The 15086-nt window shown below is 34.6% G+C and overlaps 2 protein-coding genes across 3 annotated transcripts in view; one reads left to right on the top strand and one right to left on the bottom strand.

The window, feature by feature from the left end:
• LOC142341263 (uncharacterized) overlaps nucleotides 1-15086 on the bottom strand; it is a 336105-nt gene that overhangs the window by 116497 nt on the left and 204522 nt on the right. The gene's annotated exons all lie outside the window — the stretch shown is intronic.
• The window catches only part of LOC142341579 (putative ATP-dependent RNA helicase Pl10), a 68766-nt gene that overhangs the window by 8386 nt on the left and 45294 nt on the right, over nucleotides 1-15086 (top strand). For both annotated transcript variants that reach the window (XM_075392629.1, XM_075392628.1), the window contains exon 4: nucleotides 3348-3627. In XM_075392629.1, coding sequence (XP_075248744.1) covers nucleotides 3348-3627 — 280 coding nt within the window. The remainder of the gene's footprint in view (nucleotides 1-3347; nucleotides 3628-15086) is intronic.

Below are 15086 nucleotides of genomic sequence, written 5' to 3'. Positions count from 1 at the left end.
AAAAAAAATTATTTTTTAGTCTGTCAAATTTTTTTGTGGTGTGATTAATTGGTCTAAAAAAATTCTAATGGCCTTCTATGGGAATTTCTGGCTGGCTTACTTTAGTGTTGATGTAAAAACGTAAATTGTCAGTTCATCATTTACTTCAATTCTGGACTGTAACTCAGGACTTGTCCGACTATGTTCTAAAGTGTCGGACAAGTCTCTACCTTTTGATCAAGTTTTTTTTACATAAGTCAGGACTCACACGTTTGCCTACTGACTTACCTCACTCACTGTTTCAACTGACTGAAATGTTTATTTCTCTGCCCAGTATTGGGTGGGTTAGTGATCTAGCAGAAAATTTGATTAAAAATTTTTGCGAAGTAGTAAGAAGACACTTGAGAAGACATTTTTAAGCCAGACAGGGCACTTTTCTTTGAAATCCTACAAATTTTCTCGGGTTCTTTTTCCACTTAATAATTTTGTTTAATATTTGTGCCTAGATCTAGGAAAAGATAGAATAAATTTCTCCAAATAATGTGGTGTGCGTTGGGAAATTGCATTTGAATAATTTCTAGATGTTTGTTAAAGAATTTGAGAATTTTATCGCAACTTGTTTCTGGTTTTGTCTTTCGTCATCTCACTTCCTTTCCTTCTGAGCCAATTTTTTAAATCTGTATGTTAGTATTATTATATTGCAAACTAACTTTGTATTATCAAGGTCTTTTATGAAGACCTAGTTTTTCTGGAATTCCAACTTAAGTCTTTTTTATCAGATGCTCTATCAGTTTTTGTCAGTTACTTTTTCCCGTATTATTTTTCTTGTTTTTGCTTGAAAATGTTCGGTATATTTGTATCGGAGGTACATTGGAATTCTTCCGGCTATCTTTTAAAATCTGTTCTTAATTTTTCATTTTTTATCACATCCTTGAGAAGTCAAATCATTGGGGATTTGAGTCACACTTGAGAAGTAAAGAGAGCGAAAACGCGAGTAGTTTCAAAGCGTGATTTTTTATCAAAGTACTTAAAGGTGAAGTCTGAACAAATTTTTGGTTTTTGAAAACAATTTTTGGTCACGTGCGAGTTCGGTTTTATTTCCTGAGTGTTATAAATATGATACATATGTGTTCTTTTTTGCGCCTTTTTGCAATTAGTTGAATTCATCAACGGGCAGCTAATGCTCCATATGACTTAGGCATTATTGTTGTCATAAGATATGTGTATTTGATTTTCGCCCTTGTTTATTAGTTTTCAGTTGTCTCTTCACTTAGTAACATTAACTAGAGGTCTCCTTGGTTACGGAACATTAATGAACCCACTTATTGGTTCGATTTCATTGCTAAAGGTTTTTCTGTCTTTGACAGTATTTGACACTAAAATTTGAAGTTAATTTTTGTTAATTGAAAATAATATGTACTTTTTTGTCTGATCATTTTTATCTCATTATGTCTAGGTATCATTAGTTGCCAATAATTTTTTACTAAATTCTATTTTTGCACCTAGGATAATGCTTTCTGTCACCCTGACAGTATTTTTTCAAGAATTTTCGCGCTAGGCATGTTTTTTGCTGGCTTCGTTTTCTTATCTCCTGGTCACCTTAGTGACAGGCCTCATATGTTGCTGTTGGTTCTAAATTATTGGAATTAAGTGTACCAGTTTTTAGCTACTGCTTTCTATGACTTATAAGCTGTTTGTTTTCAAAAGGTTGAGTGAATGGGATTTGTTGTACTTATTTCTCTTATCACTTATTCTCATTAATCACAGGTGTCATTTGCTGCTGATGAGAGTTCAGTTAATTGAAATAATTGTTTAAGTCCTCAGCTATGGCTTTCTGTGACTTTCACACTTTGTTCTCAAAAAGTATAGGCGAGGTTTTTCGAAAATTGGTTTGATGTTTGTTATCTATTTGGTCTCCTTGGTGCAGGTATCACTGGTTGCTAATAAGGAACAAGTGAACCTTAATGGAGTTTATAACATTGGTTTTTTGTTTTTTTCAGGAAAATTATAGTTCATTTTTACTCTAGAATGTTTGTTGTTTTTTGTGGTCTGATTAATTGGTATCAATAGTTACAATTCTTAATGGCCTTCTGGTGCGGCATATTCCTGGTTGTTTTGTTGATTCCAACTTTTAGCTGACGTGTTCATTGACTAAGATACTGTTTGTTTTCGAAATGTTCCAGTGGATTTACAAATCTTATAGTTCTATTGTTCTTTTTCCCGCCATCAGAACTGGTAAAAGGTATTTTTACAACTTCTAAGGTTTTGCGATCTTTGATGTTAAGGAATTTGGCATGTTAAGAGTTTTTCTGTTGTTGACACCTTTGATTTTGAAAGAATTCCTGATTTCTGCCATTTTCTTGTTTTTGCTTGTACTGTCATTCATTGCCCTAGGGTTGTTGTCTCGTGTACTCATTCTAAGGATGCGTAGAGGAAGTATGTACAAGTTTTCATTGATTCCTCACTCATTAAACCTTGGAAATAAATGTTCTAATTGGTTTTCGTTTTCTTTTTGTTTGCACCGCTGTGGTTATGGGCTTTCTTGACTGCCTTACATTGATATTGATGTAAAAATTTAAATTGTCAGGTCATGATTTACTTCAATTCTTTGGATTGTAAAATCGCTTTACCTTTTGATCATGTTTTCTTTATACTTAAGTCAAGACTCACAGGTTTGTTTACTGACTTACCTCACTCACTGTTTCAACTGAATGATTTTAATTGCTTTCATTCATTGATTAAACTATTGTAGCGAATACGGTTAATGTCAAATGAGCGAAATCAAAATGACGTGATACACCGATAAAGCCCGGTCTTTAGTGCAATAGGTTACCAAAGTTCAATAAGCGATCGCTGGCTGGTATTAGTATTAAGCTTAATAGCCTCCAGCTTAGAAGCTGAATTAAATATAGTTTTAGAATATAAGTGAAACTGCACACAAAATTCGAACATTTTGACACTTAGAAACAAATGTTGTCAATTCTTATCTGTACTTTGTCTGTTTCAATCCGGATATGCGTCGACAGCGGGTATTTTCGTTTAATGTGGCAGCTATCCTTTTTTTCTTTGTTTTATGCTTTTTCTTTTTAAGCTTTTAAGCAAAATCAAATTGGCAATTTGACTTTCTTTAAAAAAACTGTTTGGAAACATCATAAACCTTCCTAAAAGTGGGTTGATTTAAATAATTTCGAGGCCAATGAAGGACCTCAATATAATGAAAGCCCTAAATAAAAAGCAAATGTGAATTGAAAATGAGCAATTTTATAAGTTCTCGTTGTCTAGATGTGCAATTGGTTTATCGTTATAAAAAACTGCACCTAAATCGTAATTTGTTCGACGTTAATAGTGTTCATTGAAAAATGTTTCAGTCGCTACTCGGGTAGAAGAGAGTTTCACCAGCAAGCTGGAGGAAATGCGGGTTCTGGATTCGGGGGTCGTGCCCAAGCTCTGATGGAAGGGGGAAGTGTGGGAGGTGGAGCTGCTCCCAGTGGCATGGGTGGTGACCAAGACTGGACCCAGCTGTTGCCTCCAAACCAACGTCTTGAGTCCCAGTTGTTCGCTGGATCAAACACTGGCATTAATTTTGACAAGTATGAGGACATTCCGGTGGAGATAACTGGAAACTCGCCAACAAAGGGCATTGAAAACGTTAGTCTTTTAGAGTTTAAAAATTAATAGTTGAGGTGGGTTTCAAGGACAATTAAGATGTACTTCAATCTGTGGCTAACAATGGGGCTGTCATTTAAAATAAATTGGTCCGATGACGTGTCAAATGTTCTTCCGTTTATGAGAAAAATGAGGTTTTTCATTTTTCATGATGAAAATTAATTTATTGATTCCTGAGCTTACCTCTAAGAAGTTCTGAACGAGTCTAATTATGTTTAATAGCCGCCCTCATCTTCTCAGCCGGCTATTATAGCGCTCCTATTTTTTTTACAATTCAAAGAATTTGAATTGTATTGGGGCGCTGTCTTTTTTACGACTCGAAGAGGAGTATTGGAGAAGTCCTTTTTTTAATCAATTTTATTGGAGTGATTTTTGAAGCGGGAAATGAAACGCGTGAAAAAATTGGAGTGATTTTGGCGCTGAACAGAAGTGAAGAGCGGAGCGAAAAAAGAGTGGTTTTTGTTCATACCGCTGTTTTTGAGAGAGCGAGAAATTGATGTGTGAAAAACTTTTCTCAAAGCGAGCGCAATTTTTTTGTTCACGTGCGGCATTTTAAAGCAGTTTTTTTCGTTTATTTTGGTTAAGAGGTTTGGTTATAATTTTGTTTTAATTTTAGGCTGGTTTCGGTGGTGGTTTGCTGATTTTCGGGCTATTTTTTGCGTTTTTTTGACGATTATTTTGTTTTACTGGCCCAAATGGGTATTGAAGAAACCCCTTCTACTTGAGCAATTTTATGATAATAATTGGTTACAGTTTTGTGGGTGAGAATCATTTTTTGTTGAGAAATATGACAAAAAAATGGCGAAAATTGGAACTATTTTTCTTAATTTTTTGCAGTTTTTCGGTTTCTTTCTGTTTTTAGCTAAGTATCTTTGCCTATTATGACTTGCCTATTGTTTTGCGAGCATCTGGATACCGTACTGGCTGAAGGGAATTTTTCTTTGGATTGATATGTTTTTGAAATATTAAAAAATTTAGTAACTTTTTCCAGTTTTTCAGCGAAAGTTGTTTTTAAGAGCTATTTTTTTCATAATTTTAGCCTAAAGTATTTTTTCAAAATTCAAAAAGTGGTTTTTGTAAGTACTAGTTGTTTTGATGAAGTTATTTTGGCAAAGATAGTTTGTTCGGGATCTCATTTTATAACAAAATTTGATCAGATTTTTTTTATCATATTTTAACAGATTTGATTTTTTCTTTTTTGTTTCATGACTTTGTTTCAAGATAATCATAAATTAGTGAAGGCACGTTTTGTTTGATGAGTAGTTGGATGGCGTTTAGATCGATTTTCACTTCGAGTCGTTTCCGGAATTCTTCCGGCTATGTTTTTTTTTAAGATCTGTTCACACATTTTCATGATTTTTGAAGTCGAATTGGAGTGGTGATTTTGGTCACGCCGAAACAGGAAATGGAGCGAAAAAGCGAGTGGTTTTGCTGTGTGAAATTTTTTCGCTCTGAATTTGAAATAGAGTGAGAAAACGATGTTTGAACAAAAATTCGCTCGTGGTTTTTTGTTCACATGCGGCAATTTTACTTTGATATTTACAGTTTTTTCAATTTTTTGAATGGATTTTCTTCTAAATAGTTTTCCCAATCCATTCACAGCTCATTCGGGACCTAGTTTTTTGTTAGAATCAAAATTACATATCACTAGTGCTTTTTTGTTCTCCCTAGCAGCATTTTGACATTGATTTTCTGTTTTTTTTGTTTTCTTCTGATTTTTTTTAGAAATGGTTTTTCCAATTCACTCATTTTCCGTTCTAGGTCTAGTTGTTTGTTAAGTCAATGAAAATTCTTTGAATTGTACGTCAGGACTTGTCCTGCTATGTTTTTTTACTTCGTCGAATAAAAAAATGTTTCGCTCTACCTCATTTTGCCGCTTTTTCAACATTTTGCGTGAAATCTTTTTGACTTCTCTAGCCTAGTTTCTCTCTTCTCTCATTCTGCTAAAAGTGATTTTCAACATCAGTTGCTCAGCAAAGCAATTCAAAATGAACAGAGTCAGTATTAAAAATTGAAGTCAGAAGTAGAAACGAGATAAACCCATAAAGCCCAATTTTAGATGCCCGCTATTTGAACTTCGTTCCTATAAGTCTTAGTTACCATCTCTAATGCTTATTGGTATTGATAGTAGCCCCTGTAGCCTCTCTCTAAGAAACAGAAGTACCTTATGTTCAACTACGAAATGCCATCAAAATAAATCGGACTTAAAAAATGTTTTTGTACAAAAATCTTTTTTTCGATATCTTCTATTCTTTCAATCCCAATCATGCTTATTGGAATCAAGGGCGGCTATTTTCCGGCAATCTGCCGGGTATGTTAAATGTTTGTGGTTACGATAACCAATAATTGACGCAGCTAATCAAAAGTTTAAACTCAGAACTGAACTCTATAGTTGAAAGTCTATCTTAGAATCTGACGGATATTTGCAATGGTTAGATTACACAACCAAGCCTACAGATAGTTATCTGTTTTCTTAACTTCAGCGAAAAAAGATGTATCAGTTATACACGATTCTATTATACAAGTTTTCGATTCTGTGAAAAATGAAAACCCAAAGTTTTTAGATAGTAAAATTTTGAGCAGTTTGCTTGAACGTCAGCTTAGTATTTTTTGAACGTGAATTATGACTACGTTTTTCACTAAAACAGTGTTGCGATGAAGATGGCAAATTGTGTTTTTGTTTTTAATAAGGTCACTTTTTGGGTCTTCTTATATATGTAATTTCATTATCCTAAAACAAACGTTGATGAAAATTACGCCACTCCAGTATTGATTGAGTTTCCTCGTCGAGATGTTTTTGATTTACAGCTTTGGTTTTTGATAGCCGTTTAAAACTGACGATTAGAAACTAATTAGAAGCCTAATTTATTGACTTTTCACTTTCGCGCTTTTCACTTTCACACATTTTCATGATTTTTGAAGTCGAATTGGAGTGGTGATTTTGGTCACGCCGAAACAGGAAATGGAGCGAAAAAGCGAGTGGTTTTGCTGTGTAAAATTTTTTCGCTCTGAATTTGAAATAGAGTGAGAAAACGATGTTTGAACAAAAATTCGCTCGTGGTTTTTTGTTCACATGCGGCAATTTTACTTTGATATTTACAGTTTTTTCAATTTTTTGAATGGATTTTCTTCTAAATAGTTTTCCCAATCCATTCACAGCTCATTCGGGACCTAGTTTTTTGTTAGAATCAAAATTACATATCACTACTGGTTTTTTGTTCTCCCTAGCAGCATTTTGACATTGATTTTCTGTTTTTTTTTTGTTTTCTTCTGATTTTTTTTAGAAATGGTTTTTCCAATTCACTCATTTTCCGTTCTAGGTCTAGTTGTTTGTTAAGTCAATGAAAATTCTTTGAATTGTACGTCAGGACTTGTCCTGCTATGTTTTTTTACTTCGTCGAATAAAAAAATGTTTCGCTCTACCTCATTTTGCCGCTTTTTCAACATTTTGCGTGAAATCTTTTTGACTTCTCTAGCCTAGTTTCTCTCTTCTCTCATTCTGCTAAAAGTGATTTTCAACATCAGTTGCTCAGCAAAGCAATTCAAAATGAACAGAGTCAGTATTAAAAATTGAAGTCAGAAGTAGAAACGAGATAAACCCATAAAGCCCAATTTTAGATGCCCGCTATTTGAACTTCGTTCCTATAAGTCTTAGTTACCATCTCTAATGCTTATTGGTATTGATAGTAGCCCCTGTAGCCTCTCTCTAAGAAACAGAAGTACCTTATGTTCAACTACGAAATGCCATCAAAATAAATCGGACTTAAAAAATGTTTTTGTACAAAAATCTTTTTTTCGATATCTTCTATTCTTTCAATCCCAATCATGCTTATTGGAATCAACGGCGGCTATTTTCCGGCAATCTGCCGGGTATGTTAAATGTTTGTGGTTACGATAACCAATAATTGACGCAGCTAATCAAAAGTTTAAACTCAGAACTGAACTCTATAGTTGAAAGTCTATCTTAGAATCTGACGGATATTTGCAATGGTTAGATTACACAACTAAGCCTGCAGATAGTTATCTGTTTTCTTAACTTCAGCGAAAAAAGATGTATCAGTTATACACGATTCTATTATACAAGTTTTCGATTCTGTGAAAAATGAAAACCCAAAGTTTTTAGATAGTAAAATTTTGAGCAGTTTGCTTGAACGTCAGCTTAGTATTTTTTGAACGTGAATTATGACTACGTTTTTCACTAAAACAGTCTTGCGATGAAGATGGCAAATTGTGTTTTTGTTTTTAATAAGGTCACTTTTTGGGTCTTCTTATATATGTAATTTCATTATCCTAAAACAAACGTTGATGAAAATTACGCCACTCCAGTATTGATTGAGTTTCCTCGTCGAGATGTTTTTGATTTACAGCTTTGGTTTTCGATAGCCGTTTAAAACTGACGGTTAGAAACTAATTAGAAGCCTAATTTATTGACTTTTCACTTTCGCGCTTTTCACTTTCACACATTTTCATGATTTTTGAAGTCGAATTGGAGTGGTGATTTTGGTCACGCCGAAACAGGAAATGGAGCGAAAAAGCGAGTGGTTTTGCTGTGTGAAATTTTTTCGCTCTGAATTTGAAATAGAGTGAGAAAACGATGTTTGAACAAAAATTCGCTCGTGGTTTTTTGTTCACATGCGGCAATTTTACTTTGATATTTACAGTTTTTCAATTTTTTGAATGGATTTTCTTCTAAATAGTTTTCCCAATCCATTCACAGCTCATTCGGGACCTAGTTTTTTGTTAGAATCAAAATTACATATCACTGGTGGTTTTTTGTTCTCCCTAGCAGCATTTTGACATTGATTTTCTGTTTTTTTTTGTTTTCTTCTGATTTTTTTTAGAAATGGTTTTTCCAATTCACTCATTTTCCGTTCTAGGTCTAGTTGTTTGTTAAGTCAATGAAAATTCTTTGAATTGTACGTCAGGACTTGTCCTGCTATGTTTTTTTACTTCGTCGAATAAAAAAATGTTTTGCTCTACCTCATTTTGCCGCTTTTTCAACATTTTGCGTGAAATCTTTTTGACTTCTCTAGCCTAGTTTCTCTCTTCTCTCATTCTGCTAAAAGTGATTTTCAACATCAGTTGCTCAGCAAAGCAATTCAAAATGAACAGAGTCAGTATAAAAAATTGAAGTCAGAAGTAGAAACGAGATAAACCCATAAAGCCCAATTTTAGATGACCGCTATTTGAACTTCGTTCCTATAAGTCTTAGTTACCATCTCTAATGCTTATTGGTATTGATAGTAGCCCCTGTAGCCTCTCTCTAAGAAACAGAAGTACCTTATGTTCAACTACGAAATGCCATCAAAATAAATCGGACTTAAAAAATGTTTTTTTACAAAATTTTTTTTTTCGATATCTTCTATTCTTTCAATCCCAATCATGCTCATTGGAATCAACGGCGGCTATTTTCCGGCAATCTGCCGGGTATGTTAAATGTTTGTGGTTACGATAACCAATAATTGACGCAGCTAATCAAAAGTTTAAACTCAGAACTGAACTCTATAGTTGAAAGTCTATCTTAGAATCTGACGGATATTTGCAATGGTTAGATTACACAACTAAGCCTGCAGATAGTTATCTGTTTTCTTAACTTCAGCGAAAAAAGATGTATCAGTTATACACGATTCTATTATACAAGTTTTCGATTCTGTGAAAAATGAAAACCCAAAGTTTTTAGATAGTAAAATTTTGAGCAGTTTGCTTGAACGTCAGCTTAGTATTTTTTGAACGTGAATTATGACTACGTTTTTCACTAAAACAGTCTTGCGATGAAGATGGCAAATTGTGTTTTTGTTTTTAATAAGGTCACTTTTTGGGTCTTCTTATATATGTAATTTCATTATCCTAAAACAAACGTTGATGAAAATTACGCCACTCCAGTATTGATTGAGTTTCCTCGTCGAGATGTTTTTGATTTACAGCTTTGGTTTTCGATAGCCGTTTAAAACTGACGGTTAGAAACTAATTAGAAGCCTAATTTATTGACTTTTCACTTTCGCGCTTTTCACTTTCACACATTTTCATGATTTTTGAAGTCGAATTGGAGTGGTGATTTTGGTCACGCCGAAACAGGAAATGGAGCGAAAAAGCGAGTGGTTTTGCTGTGTGAAATTTTTTCGCTCTGAATTTGAAATAGAGTGAGAAAACGATGTTTGAACAAAAATTCGCTCGTGGTTTTTTGTTCACATGCGGCAATTTTACTTTGATATTTACAGTTTTTCAATTTTTTGAATGGATTTTCTTCTAAATAGTTTTCCCAATCCATTCACAGCTCATTCGGGACCTAGTTTTTTGTTAGAATCAAAATTACATATCACTGGTGGTTTTTTGTTCTCCCTAGCAGCATTTTGACATTGATTTTCTGTTTTTTTTTGTTTTCTTCTGATTTTTTTTAGAAATGGTTTTTCCAATTCACTCATTTTCCGTTCTAGGTCTAGTTGTTTGTTAAGTCAATGAAAATTCTTTGAATTGTACGTCAGGACTTGTCCTGCTATGTTTTTTTACTTCGTCGAATAAAAAAATGTTTTGCTCTACCTCATTTTGCCGCTTTTTCAACATTTTGCGTGAAATCTTTTTGACTTCTCTAGCCTAGTTTCTCTCTTCTCTCATTCTGCTAAAAGTGATTTTCAACATCAGTTGCTCAGCAAAGCAATTCAAAATGAACAGAGTCAGTATAAAAAATTGAAGTCAGAAGTAGAAACGAGATAAACCCATAAAGCCCAATTTTAGATGACCGCTATTTGAACTTCGTTCCTATAAGTCTTAGTTACCATCTCTAATGCTTATTGGTATTGATAGTAGCCCCTGTAGCCTCTCTCTAAGAAACAGAAGTACCTTATGTTCAACTACGAAATGCCATCAAAATAAATCGGACTTAAAAAATGTTTTTTTACAAAATTTTTTTTTTCGATATCTTCTATTCTTTCAATCCCAATCATGCTTATTGGAATCAACGGCGGCTATTTTCCGGCAATCTGCCGGGTATGTTAAATGTTTGTGGTTACGATAACCAATAATTGACGCAGCTAATCAAAAGTTTAAACTCAGAACTGAACTCTATAGTTGAAAGTCTATCTTAGAATCTGACGGATATTTGCAATGGTTAGATTACACAACTAAGCCTGCAGATAGTTATCTGTTTTCTTAACTTCAGCGAAAAAAGATGTATCAGTTATACACGATTCTATTATACAAGTTTTCGATTCTGTGAAAAATGAAAACCCAAAGTTTTTAGATAGTAAAATTTTGAGCAGTTTGCTTGAACGTCAGCTTAGTATTTTTTGAACGTGAATTATGACTACGTTTTTCACTAAAACAGTGTTGCGATGAAGATGGCAAATTGTTGGGTCTTCTTATATATGTAATTTCATTATCCTAAAACAAACGTTGATGAAAATTACGCCACTCCAGTATTGATTGAGTTTCCTCGTCGAGATGTTTTTGATTTACAGCTTTGGTTTTTGATAGCCGTTTAAAACTGACGATTAGAAACTAATTAGAAGCCTAATTTATTGACTTTTCACTTGGGAGCTGTACGATGTGATCACGTTCGATCTAATTTTTGTTCTCGCGGTTCTGAAGATCCTCTTTTCACTTCAATCACGTTATGAGATAATTTATCTAATTTGTTACCATCTGTATGAAATTAGGTTCTCATTCGCTTTTGCGTGATGACGAAAAAATTGTGAATCCTGATACATCTCTAAGAAGTTCTGATTCCTTCTTCAGTTTTAAACAAATAGATTGTTCAATATCGCATATTTTCTCGGCCAGATAATTTTCTTCTGTAATTTCTAAATCGGATCCCTACAAATATGTTTGAAGGCGTGTAAAAGTGTTATCTTGTTTATTGCTCGCAAACCATTTGTAGCGATTAGTATTGTCTCGTGGTCTTTTTTATACGAATTTGCGCGGGACCAATTTTTGACCTGACTAATTTATTTCTGGTCTGACTTTTCACCCTCAAAAATGGGATAAAGTTGTAACGCTCGGAGGTCATTAAGTTCTCTTAGAGACTTACGCCCAACCATTCTCTAAGAATGTGATTCACCAAAACTGTTTTGAGGCTACAATTTCATGGTGTGAAGGGCGTTTCTTGGTTTCTTAATCTTGAGAGTTTGACCCCCCACTCACCTCCAGTCCACCCTCCTCCACTTGGTGATTTTTTACCCGCTTCTCAAGCACTCTCAAGACTACCCCCCCCCCCCAATCAGTTGACCACCTCCTTTTTACATAGAAGTAAACTTTGCATGTTCAAAATCCACGTTAACAATCAAAAAGTTTTAAGGCAGGCTAAAATGCAAAATGTGAACTTTTTGTCCATTTTTTTGTGATTAAAACATTGTTCAATCAGAAATATACAACAGATAGGTGGTCGAAAAAAAGCTTTGACGGCAGAATTAATCATTGAATCAGAAAATGAAAAGCAAAATTTTTTTGTCAGCATTTTAAATGTGATAAATTGTTTTAAATTGGAGCTCAGTGTTTCATCAGTTGATCCGGTTTCTCCTGACTTGTAATCTTTTGATCTCGTGTGTATTCACTATACTGTGAACTTCGCTCAATAAAATTTTAAATGTAGTTGGGACAGTGAGTAACGTGAAAAGAGTGACTTGTATAATTCGAAAACCGCGAACGAAAGGTAGAGCGTATTAATAAAACCGAGGCGGAAATTCTAAAGAAATTGACTATAAGCAAAAGTGGACTCAATTTGCATCTGACAGCCCACTAAAATAAACTGTTTTACCTCGTTTCACCTTAAACAATAGTGAAAATATAGTTAAGGATGAAAAACTAAAGCTGCTTCGAAAAAACAAGGAAATTGAAACGAGACCCACAAGATTCGAAATTGAGCAAATCTCCCAAAATTTCAAAATCTCAACACTTGTTCACAAGACTTCTCATTTCCATTTCTACTTAGTTTGTGACCTCTTAGGCAACAAATGTTGCAACAAGCAAGAAAACCACCAGCAAAATTTGTGAAATTTTTGTTTATTGCATTAAAAAGAAAAGCCATTATGCATTCAACTGACTCAATATAGTAATAAAACAAAAAAATGTCAAGATGATAGTCTGGCCAAGAAAAATCACTCAAAGCAGGGACAAAATATGAAATAAGGCGGGAAATCAGAAAAATGAGAGGAGATGAAAAGTGGAGAAATTTTAGTTGACGTAACTTTAGTTTTTCTTGCTCATGAAAACAAAACCTTCAAAATTGAGTTGTTTGGAGAAGGCCTTATTTTTTTACAACGAAGTACTAACCGTAAACACAAAATTTCTGGTAGGAGCAAAAAGTTACTGTATAGGCAAGAAATATATAAACTCTAAAGGCGTCTAAAATGACAAGAAGCTCAAATGATAAGAGTTAGATCTAACATAAGCAGTTTGAGTAGCTGATGGCGTCTATTAAAAGTAGTTATGTGGTAAGTTCTGTGCGACGCACAGGCGATGACAATCAGATGCTGTATCAGTTTTTTGTTCAGACGCTTGTTCTTTTTTTAATTTTCATTTTGTTTCGAAACGATTAGTGTAATTAAGTGGGAGGTTCAAAATGTCAGAGTGGTCAATTTACTTCTCGTTATATTTTTTGTCATTCAATCCTTAATTCAGAGCTATTTGATTAATGCTTTTACAAAAAAGGTGCAACTTAAGGATAGAGAACATTTTTCTCTGAAATAAATCTTAGAATTTTCTAATTTTTCAGGTTTTTTTTCTCCGCATTTCAATTGTTTGTTTTGCACAAGTATTGATCGGTGTATGCCTGAGTAGAAGTAATAATTTTTTTCTCAAATTCCTTTTCCTCTGTTTTATCTGTAAAAACTTTATTGGTCGATTTGGTAGTTGTTTAATGAAAACTAACTGTATCGCAAGTTCTTTCGTCAATTTTTGTTTTGAAAAAGCGATTGATTTTACGGCTTGAACTTCTTTCAATTCAATTTTAAAGTAGAGTGAGACAACAGTGTTTGAAAAATTCGCCTCCTTGATTGTAGTTTTTTTGTTCGTATGCTGCAATTTGACTTATTGTTACTGTTTTTCAAATGCTTACCCGATTTAGTTATTGGTCATTTGCCAGTCTATGATATCGATTTTGGTCTCTCTCTTCCAATTGTAGTTCAGGACGTCCCGCATTTTCTTCTTCAAAGATTTTGAATTGTGTTAGAGTGGTGTCTTTTTTAAGATCTGTTTAATTGCTCTCAAACGAAGTTTGTAGCAATTATAGTCCTGTCGGTCTTTTTTGCGATTTTTCGCTTGACCGATTTTTCGTCGGACGCTTTTGACTTTTCGTTCTCAAAAACGGGATAAACAGGTAGCGCCCAGTGGGCATTAAGTGCTCTTAGAGCTTTTCAATTCCCTAGTCTTCAAGTATGCGATTCACAGAATCTGTTTTAGAGACTTATACTTATGGTAAGGGTGGTTCTTAAAGATTGACCCCCCCCCCCCCCACACTTGCCGCTCCATTAGGCCCCCAGTGCACTCCCACCCCCGCCCCCGCTGCTCTCCCTCACGCCCCTTCAATTAAGCTAAAGCTAGCCTCACTAAACCGTGCCTAGCAACCGCTCGCCGGTCGTTTGAGAACAATTCGCCCGACGTTAGTCGGTTATGTTCTTACTTTCGTTTTTTCTTGTCAATGAAAAATCAAATTGGAGCTGACTTTATAATCACACTGGAGTAGAAAGTGTGGTGTTTGATGGTGTCAAATTCGTTAAAACTGATTTTGAAGTGGAGTGAGAACCTGCTTTTAAAACAAATTTTTGGTTTTTGACAGCGGAATTTCATCGCGCGGCAGTTTCTTTATTTTAATTGCTCTCAAACGAAGGTTGTAGCAGTTATATTTGTCATGTTGGTCTTTTCTGAATGTTATTTTTTGCTCGACCGATTTTTCATCTGACACATTTCACTTTTGTCCTCAAAAGCGGGATAAACAGGTAGCGCCCAGTGGGCATTGAGTTCTCTTAGAGCCTTTCAGCTCACTAGTATGCGGTTCACAGAAATTTATGAGACATATTCTTATTTTGTGAAGGGCGGTTCTTAAAGGTTGACCCCCACACCCTCCCCTCTTCACAACAACACTTGACTTTTTCTTTTTGCGTGCACTAATTTTCTTTCTCGTTCACAAGTGTCAGCAGCTGAAGTGGCGGCAGTTCTTTACTAAAAGTCCAATAAAAGTTTCGGCGTAATTGGTGTAATTTTTACTGTGAATTTTATTTGCGGTTATAGTAGTATACAATGGCCTTTAAAGGCGTTATCTGAAGCCCCTATTAGTGAACTTGCTCCCCCTCTCCGCCCACTGAAAAAGGCTGTAATATGTTTGAGCTCCCACTAGTTGTTCGAGAGCAATTCCGACGTTAGTCGGTTCGTTTTATTGCTCTACATCGTAGTTTCATTAGTGACATGTTTCTAGGCCCTCTTATTAGTCACATTTGAATCTTTTTAATCTC

Source organism: Convolutriloba macropyga, chromosome 6, assembly GCF_964194025.1.
Source record: "Convolutriloba macropyga chromosome 6, txConMacr16.3, whole genome shotgun sequence".
Taxonomy (NCBI): Eukaryota; Metazoa; Xenacoelomorpha; order Acoela; family Convolutidae; genus Convolutriloba; species Convolutriloba macropyga.
The sequence above is the reverse complement of the archived record's forward strand: the minus strand, read 5'-3'. Positions and strand labels throughout refer to the sequence as shown.